At 34.5% G+C, this 9,865-nt stretch overlaps 1 protein-coding gene across 1 annotated transcript; it reads right to left on the bottom strand.

Annotated features, from left to right (window-relative positions):
- Positions 1-241: 241 nt before the first annotated feature.
- LOC139504345 (uncharacterized) lies at positions 242-2,008 on the bottom strand. The gene is made up of 2 exons (XM_071294417.1): positions 595-2,008; positions 242-519 (listed from the first exon to the last, which is right to left on the bottom strand). Exons 1-2 carry the CDS (start codon positions 2,006-2,008, stop codon positions 242-244), a joined length of 1,692 nt encoding a protein of 563 aa, XP_071150518.1.
- Between the last annotated feature and the right edge of the window lie 7,857 nt (positions 2,009-9,865).

Raw genomic sequence — 9,865 nt, 5'->3', positions numbered from 1 at the left:
AAATGTTGTTATAAAATCGTGTTGACAAATATTTCGGCTCAACAAATGGCCTTCTTCTTGTGTCACAAGTTTTAACAATACTGATACATAATGTATAAGGTGTGAAAATAGATCAGGTGATAATACAGGTAAGTTTTGGTCGATTGATTTTAATCCTGAATATCATAATTTAAACAAAACACTATAAATCAATATACGTGACTGTGTATATTAACAATAAAAATAAGTGAAAACAAAACTGTTAGTATTTCTTATTGATGCCATTTGGGTGATGTACATTAAGTTCCTTTATCCAAAAGCTTTCCCGAACCTGTCGCTGTGCATCACTCCATTGAATGTTCTGTTCAATCACTAGAATTTTCATGCGGTTAAAGTCATCAAGTTTGTGATCTGACTGTCTGAAGTGCTCAGAGACTGGAAGAAGTGGCTTCTTAGATATATCACTCCTATGGCCATTGAGGCGTTTGTGGAAAGGCTGCTTTGATTCACCAACATATTGGAGGCCACAAACCGAACATTCTAGTATGTAAATAACATTCATACTTTTGCAGGTAACATTGCAAAATATCTTATAGTTATTTTCGGTTGCCTTACTGTGAAATGTTGACGAATGCTGCATCTGTAAACAGCATTTGCAGCGTTTTTCTCCACACGAACGACATTCGCCAGAAGTACTTCTATTATCAGACACTTCAGCCCGCACTAGTAGGTTCCGTAGACTACTAGGTTGCCTAAAAGCTATCATTGGAGGCTCAGGGAAAATCTTGGACAGTTTGGAATTCTTTTCAACTGATTTCCAATGCTCACGAATGACACCAAAGCTGTTTTTGAGAGATGGGTGATAAGTTAGAACACATGGAGTCCTTTTGCTTTTCTTTTTAACTTTGTATTCCAATAGTTCACTCCTCGGAATTGACTCCGCTTTCTGAAAGCTTTTTTTGATATTTCTGTGTTTGTAGCCCCTTTTCTTCAAGCGAGTTTCAAGTTTACGCAGTTGTCTTTTAGTTGTTTCTGTGTTGGAGCATATTCGCTTGACTCTAAGTGCCTGACTGTATGGAATGCTCTTGGTAAGATGAGCAGGATGGCAACTTTTAGGGGACAAATATTGATGAGTGTCAGTAGGCTTAGAATATAAATCTGTAGATATGATGCCCTCTGTGAGCGAACTTGAAGTATCGAGGAAGGCGATTTTGGATTTAGACTTCTCATGAGTAAATTTGATACTTGGATGTATGTTGTTGGCATGAGTGATAAAAGTGTCTAAATCCTCGTCGCTTTTATTCCATTTCATATCCACATCATCTATAAATCTAAACCAGGAAAGCGGTTTTTCGACGGAAGTTTCAAGGAGTTGTTTCTCTAATTTGCCCATAAATATGTTGGCATATGACGGAGCCATTTTGGTGCCCATGGCAGTTCCATTTACTTGCAAATAATGATCTCCATCAAAAGTGAAGTTGTTTTTCTTAAGTACCAGCGTGAGCATTTTGACCAGGCATTCAGTAGGTGGATATTTCACTGGTCTGGAATTCCAAACTTCTTTGCATGCATCGATGCCATCTGCATGTGGAATATTAGTGTAGAGGGAGGTAACATCCATGGAAACAAGAGTCGTGTCGGAGGGGAGTGGGTTTAAGGCCTGCATTTTTCTAAGATAATCGGTTGTATCTTTGATGTGAGATGGTAAGTCTTCAACATGTTGACGAAGATGGAAGTCAACAAATTCCGATATTTTTTCCGTCAGATGACCGTTCGCTGAAACTATAGGTCTTCCTGGGTTATTGGCCTTATGAATTTTAGGTAATAGATAAAATCTGCCCGGTTTTGGGTTTTCTGGTTTCAAATATTCAAGAGTTTTGTCATCGATGAAACCATCGGCATGCATTTCTACCAAACTATTAGTAATATCTCTGCTAAAAGATGTAGTAGGATCAGAGTCTAGTTTTTGGTAGAACCTTGCATCGCTAAGTTGTCGTTCAGCCTCTTGAATATAGGCAGTTTTATCCATGACAACCACTGCACTGCCCTTGTCTGCAGGTTTAATAACGATATTGTTGTTAGATCGCAAGTTTTTCAGTGCAGTCCGTTCTTCATTGGTAAGATTGTCAAAAGGTTTATTGTTATTTTTAGTGTTTTTAATAATGTCCGAGTTGTATATACAGAATGTACACAGTCATGTATCACCATCACTGCTGGTGATCCGATAGATACATCTGTTGTAAAATTGTCACTGGTTCAGACGTACTTGTAAATATAATTATTTCTGTGACTGTATCTAACATTAATTTGTAGGATCCTTCACTAAATATATAGATAATTTAGCTGATCTGTAAAAATAATATCTTCATGCCTTTTATAGCATGTACTGTAGTACGATGCTAGATTAAAACTAGCGAGGAAAGGTAACACCCGGCCAGAGAAAGCTTCATTTTAATGAAGCCCATGTGTTCGTGTGATCTAGCGCGCCGGTTACAGTGCAGGCTATTTGGTGCCACGATATCTCAGTAGCATGGGTTCGCCGGGATTCGAACCCATGCTACTGACATATCGTGGCACCCAATCGCCTGCACTGTAGCCGTCCCGCTAGACCACACGACCACCTGGGCTTCACAATAATAAAGCTTTCAGCGGCCGTGTGTTACCTTTCCTCGTCAGTTTTAATCTAGCGGCGTACTACAGTACATGGTATATGAGGCATGGAGATGTTATTGTTACAGATCAGCTCAATTATCTATATTAAAGGATCCAAAATAATGTACACAGCCATTTATCACCATCGTTGCTGGTGATCCAATGGATAAATCTGTTGTAGAGTTGTCACTGACTCAGACGTACTTATATATCTGTAACAATAACATCTCTATGCCTTATATATCATGTACTGTAGTACGCCGCTAGATTAAAACGGACGAAGAAAGGTAACACACGGCCACCGAAAGCTTTATTATTGTGAAGCCCAGGTGGTCGTGTGGTCTAGCGGGACGGCTGCAGTGCAGGAGATTTGGTGTCACGATATCTCAGTAGCATGGGTTCGAATCTCGGCGAGGGAAGAACAAAAAATTTGCGAAAGCAAATTTACAGATCTAACATTGTTAGGTTGATGTTTAGACGAGTTGTATATATGTATATATTTATATATACCACTCGACCACCTTGGCTTCACAATATGTATACATTATTATCAATAAGACTTACTTACATTTAAGATAAAGAGTTCTTAATACTGTTCTATGTATAGAACTGACTAAATCAAATCTAGCCAATTTAGAATCGATTCTATGTGAAAGTTTGATATCAGAAGTTGATATGGAAAAAGAAATATATCAAAATATTTATAAGTATACTTTAATTTATTCTATGTCAACTGCAAAGGGATTATGTTGTATTGCAATTTTAATTGTTTTGCACAGTAGCAAATATTACACACTTTTAAAAAGAGAATGACATAGGTACAGATATTGTCAAGCATTAATGGGCAGGCTGGAAAAGAAGAAATTGATAAACACATTGTACTGTTATGGGGGAGAAAGGGGGATAGTCATTTGGGGTGTAATTAATATTTTTCGTTTATCTTTTGATAAAATTGATTTTGACAAGGGCGTGCGCGACGTTGAAATGACACCAAAAGCTACACCATGTTATTTATCAAATGACATATTTACCTCAGTTTTTGTAGAAATGGAATTTGGCAATATGCCTTTATTGACTTACATAGGAACACATATGTAAGATATCTTTAGAAATGCCAAAAAAAAAAAAAGGAATTAAAGAGTCCAAATAAATGGTCAGCTGCGGAATGACACATTAATGTGTTGTTCAAACGGTTTATTCTTAAATGCCAAATCCTTTGATCTACCGACAATTTACCTGTAAAATTATGTTGGCGTTCAAGGAATAGGTGTTACGGCATTTGTACTTAAATAAATATGGATTTGTTATCTTAAAATGAAACAAAGTCAACATGTGCATATTGTCATAAAATCCAGTTTGCTCAAATTCTCTTTGGACTTCAAAGTTTATTTTTCAACATTTATATAGTTGTGTGTGCTGTACACATAATTATTCTCCCATATTACTTGATGGAATTTTTTGAAATTTTGTATCTCATGTTAGTTAATTTACTATGTTTTATTTTCTTCAGTTTTTTCAGATATTTTTCTTGTTTTTAATATTTCTCCCTTTTTGTCGAGCCTGCAACTTTTGTCGCAAAAGCGATACATAGCCATCCTACATTCCGTCGTAGTTGGCTGCGGCCTCCACAAATATTCATTCTGTGGTAAAAGGTTTAAAAATGATAAAAACTTTCTCAAACTGTCATTGATTTCTGCCAAACTTGGATAGAACCTTGTTTATGATCAAAAGCTAGTGTCTAGTTCCGTAGAACCTTTTAGAATTTTCTATAGTAGGGTTTCATAGAATAACATTGTGAAGGTGATTCGTTATGGTCACAAATCATCAGAATTCTTGTTACCTTATTTTATGGATTTTCTTTAAACCTTGTAACGTTTCCAGCTTGGAAATTATCAAATTTACTTATAGATTAATTAATTCTGATGATTTTTAAAGTTAAGCAAATTGTTCAATTGAAATCTTCGTATAGTTTATATTAACTTATAAAATATTCAAAATGAACAATGATGAAATGGAATTGAATAAATCTTTAAAATTCTTCTTTTATTTTTAGAGAGATATCTGTATTCAACTAAAATTTCTTTGATATATCTAATAAGTCTTATGTAAATAAACACTTCACAAATTATCTTTTAGTAAAAGAAAGCAAGGAATTGTCAAAACGTTTTAATTTAATTTATTTATTTAAAATTCATAATACATGTAATAATTTTAACCTTAAAATCTACCATTTTTCTTATCAAAAAGTAATAAAATGTAGCAATTTTATCAAGTTCACTAATTATTTTATACTTTTAAAAACATTTAGATAGTGCTAAAACACCTATTGTTATTATATAAACATCTACTGAAATATGTTTGTTGGCATTCAAGAAATAGATCACATATAAAATGTTGGCATTCGAGGAAGACACCGTTCAAACACTTGCAAAAAATGTTACAGTAGATTGCCTTTCAAATACAGGTTTCTTGTCAGCAAGTCTTCATTTTGCACCTATTCCAGATTTTCTTGTTTAGGGTCAAAGGTGTCTATCAAAATTATAATCAGGAGAAATTGAATGCAACTTTGGACCTGAAACCTTTGCTAAAGACATCAAGGGAGAACTTTTTTCCCAAGAAAACAAAATATTCAAGAAGATGAATTACCGTAAGCCAAAAAGAAATTGTCACGCAGAAAAATCCCAAGGACTCCGCAGTTTAAGTAAAATAAATGGTAGCTAAAATCCCAAAACTACTTTACTCCAAAGTATGTTTAAGTTCAATCAATATCTAAAATTTAAAATGAATAAAAAATGAATCCATAGATCAAGGACAATATTTTTGTTTAGCCCTCCCCCTTTTTCCAAGATCTGTTAGTTTTTGTTTTCTATTAATTACAGCTGCGTATTACACTTGGAATTGATAGTGAAAGGGAATTGAAAGTTTGTTTGATCATTTAAAAAACTAGACAGGCAGGGCAATGCATACCCCGTGCCTACTTAAGAGTTAATTTTTACGCACGAAAATGATAAGAATATATATATTAGATCCTTTGTCGATGCTGGAATAATTGTTTATGGTACATCTTTGTTTTTTCCTGAATTCACTTCAACAATAGTTTTAAAAAACAGGAAGTCATTAAGTTAATGAGAAATTTATCTAGATTTTTTTTTTACCATACATTTTATATCGTATGTTTTTTTTTAGATTAAGAAATACAAGGAATAGAAAATAAAGTTGAGGACTAAAATCCTTTCAGATAAATGCAGGGAAGGTTGTATATCGTAGTAAAATAAATATTCGTTTTTTCATTATCAATCTTGTATTTTTTTCTTATTATAAATTTTATCTGGACTATTATACTATTAGTATAAGACCCTGTTTACACTGGCAACGAAACTGAATTGATCTTTATTTGAATCGATCTTAAAAAGACAAGGGCCGCGTTCACCCCAGTTCGCATTTACATTGCACAAGCAAGATCGATCTTATTTAATCCAGTGCGTTTACACTACAGCATAAAAAGAACCGGTCTGACTTTTATTTTCCTATCTAAATATAACAAACACCTGAAAAAAGATCGATCGCGGTCGATCTAAGCGTTTACACAAAAAGAAGGATCGAATCAAATATGATCGATTTTTTAAAACCACCCCTAGAGGTAGACTTTTTAAGTCCGATTGAAGATCGATCTTACCCGTTTACACTGGACCAAAGATTGATCTTATTTGTCAGTGTAAACGGGATCTAATAGTCCCAGATTTTTTTTCAAAATCATCATATTTTTGACCAGAGAGAGCAGAAAATACAATGAAACATGTGGAAGGACAGGGACATACCAATTATACAAAACAATTTCTGATAAAAACAGTTTATCATTAAGAGGTTTACTTAGTCAACATACATCTGGTTACAAGAGAAAGTGTGACCACAAAGTTTATATATGTAACAGATTACTGATAACATGCTGAGATAAACTGTAAATTATGTGTAAAATCAGGGCTTAAATTATGACTTAGAGTGAAATAAAAAGTTCAATGAAAATCTTTATTCTCCCTGCAACATTGTTTTCTTTCACCAATTTCACACAAACCATGGAAGTATTATATTGACAATATAATACTTCCATGCACAAACCTACATCAATCTATCCTCTAAACTATCTAGTAAATAGTTTTCAAATAAGATATTATCTTAGATATTCTTTTTAAAATATAGAAAGTGTTAGTAGAAAACAAAGATTTTTAAACTGGTCTTTTATTCCTGACTTTTATTTTCTGTTTTGTCATGCATGCACTGGCGGATTTAGAAATTTTCATAAGGGGGAGGATCACTGACTGCCGAAGAGGGGTCCGCTGCAATCATGCCTCGGCAAATCCCGGTTTGACCATTCAATTTTTGTTTCACCAAAAATTGGGGGGGGGGGGGGGGGGGCCTGCCACCTTAAAAAACACCTCTAAATCCGCCTCTGGGCCATGCATGTGTCTATTTTCTTAAGCACGAAGTATAAAACAACGTGATTCTGTCACCTGTAAAATTAAAGTCTCTGTGTTCAGGGTAAAATCAAATTTTCAGGGACCTGATTCTTTGCTTTCTGTCTTATCATGTTTTATCATAACATACCGAAGGCTGTTGGTGATCTTCGTTTGAATTGTCTAACAATTTATTACATTGTCTGGCTTTTGCTCATTGTTGAAGGCCATCTATCAACTTGTTTGTTTAATTTACCGTCGTTTGGTCTTTGGCAGATATTTGTGGTATTTGAAAATAAACAATATATTTCTTATTTCTATATTTTAGCCATCCTTCAATTATGAAATATTATGGGTGCACGATGAAATACGAAAAGTATCAAAAACACGACATGAACATTATATTAAAGATTGCAAAAAACTTAGTATTCAATTTTGGCCTACCCTGGCATATATCATATATGAACCGCACTGAAGTACGTCCATTATTCATAGTTCACTATTCAATATTAAAAAATGAATGATGAATAATGAAATGGTTTATGTTTCATTATTCAATTCGAAGCGGTGAATAGTGAAATAAGTATAAAAAAATTTGACTGTGACACTATAGCTATATTTTGATTCACAATGACAATAAGAGGGTTTACGGAGGACCTAAATGCCACAACATGCGTTAAAATGAGGAAATATAAAAAAGAAGATGTGGTATGATTGCCAATGAGAAAAATATCCACAAAAGACCAAAATGACACAGACATTAACAACTATAGGTCACCGTACGGCCTCCAACAATAAGCAAAGCCCATACCGCATAGTCAGCTATTTAAGGCCCCGATAAGACATTGTAAAACAATTCAAACGAGAAAACTAACGGCCTTATTTATGTAAAATAATGAACGAAAAACAAATATGTAACACATAAACAAACGACAACCACTAAATTACAGGCTCCTGACTTGGGACAGACACATACATGTACATAAATAATGTGACGGGGTCAAACATGTTAGCCAATTTTGAATAATGAAATGGATATTTTGAATAATGGAATGGACTGCTATGACCCTTCAGCCCCTAATTACAGATATATATATTATACCTCAATCGAAAGCTTATTAAAAGAGGAACAAAAGGTATGTAGTCAATATGTTCCGCAACGGATATTACAGGAGTAACCAAGGACTTAAATATCGAATTACGCGTGAACATTGAGAAATAGCCAATTTTAAATAATGAAATGGATATTTTGAATAATGGAATGGACTGGCAGGACCCTTCAGCCCCTAATAACAGATATATATTATACCTCGATCGACAGCTTATTAAGAGTGTTTCTCGTTTATCGGTTTTTTTTTATATAGATCAGACCTGGACCGTTGGTTTTTCCCGTTTGAATGGTTTTACACCAGTAATTTTTTATCGACCTTTATATTTTGTTGTTGGGTGTGAGCATAGGCCCCGTGTTGAAGACCGTATCTTGACCTATAATGGTTTACTTTTATAAATTGTGACTTGGATGCAGAGTTGTCTCATTGGCACTCATACCACATCTTCCTATCTATGTGGATATCTTTCATAGAGTCTTGTAGCGATCATTTGTACTCGTGCATGTGCATGGTTAAGTATAGGAATCAAAAGGCGATCGAGTTTGGTAGAGTCGAATATAGGTCAGGTTTGGATTTATTAATGGTGGCAGTAGTCAGCCAGTGATCAAGAAGTATTGTTCGAGTAAATCTAGAAAACAGATAAAACGCAGATTAATGGCATTGAGCTCCAAGCGTCGGATATATTTATTTATCAAGTAAAAGTCAATCTTATCAAGTACTGACCAGTAAAACATGTAGGACAGAAAGTCACTAGACAAAAAGTCACGGAAAAAAAGTCACTTGGCAAAATAGTCACAATTTAGTTCTGAGGTTAGTTTTCTTTTGAAAAAGAAAACACTTATTAAAAAAACTAAATAGGGAATGTGTGCATGGGCCATATGCAGATAATCCCCCCGCTTGCATAAGACGTTATAAAGGCTCATAAATCAAGAACATTAAAAGTGTGTTCCTGATGTGAGTTTTGTGGCAGTAAGCATTTTTAAACTTCATAACATTTGGTTGAGGCAAACTCGAGTTAGAGAAAGGAAACAAAATATTCAGCAATTTGGCATATTTGTAAAAGGCATAACTCTGGAACGGTGAAAATTATTGAGACCAAAATTCAAACTTGATATGTGTTATGTGGTGATAAGCATTGTGTGTGAGATTCTTACATTTGGTTAAGGCAAACTAAAGTTAAAGAACGGATACATTTTTTTGAACGTACGGACGTATTTATAAAAAAGAGGATGTGGTATGATTGCCAATGAGACAACTGTCCACAAGAGACCAAAATGACACAGACATTAACAACTTTAGGTCACCATGCGACCTTCAACAATGAGCAAAGCCCATACCGCCTAGTCAGCTATAAAAGGCCCCGATAAGATTAGTACATCTTTACGTATACGTACGAACGGACAAGGTTAAAAATTAATGCCTCCTCCGCAACGGCGTGACTGATTGTAAGTGTGACTGTTAGTTTGTCCTATCAAATTTATGACTTTCTGTCTTGTGACTTTTGTCCTGTGACTTTCTTTCCGTTTACCTCAAATATTTGTATGATGACCTTTCTTGATCTCTCTCTATATACTAACATTTCCCGACGAATATCTAGTGCATGGATTCTACTTCTTGATCCCTATTCGAATTTTATTGACTTTCAAAGGTTATCGCATAGAAATTTGAATCAGT

This window comes from Mytilus edulis, chromosome 14, assembly GCF_963676685.1.
Source record: "Mytilus edulis chromosome 14, xbMytEdul2.2, whole genome shotgun sequence".
NCBI lineage: Eukaryota > Metazoa > Mollusca > Bivalvia > Mytilida > Mytilidae > Mytilus > Mytilus edulis.
Note: the sequence above shows the minus strand (reverse complement) of the source record. Positions and strands in the feature narration are given on the sequence as shown.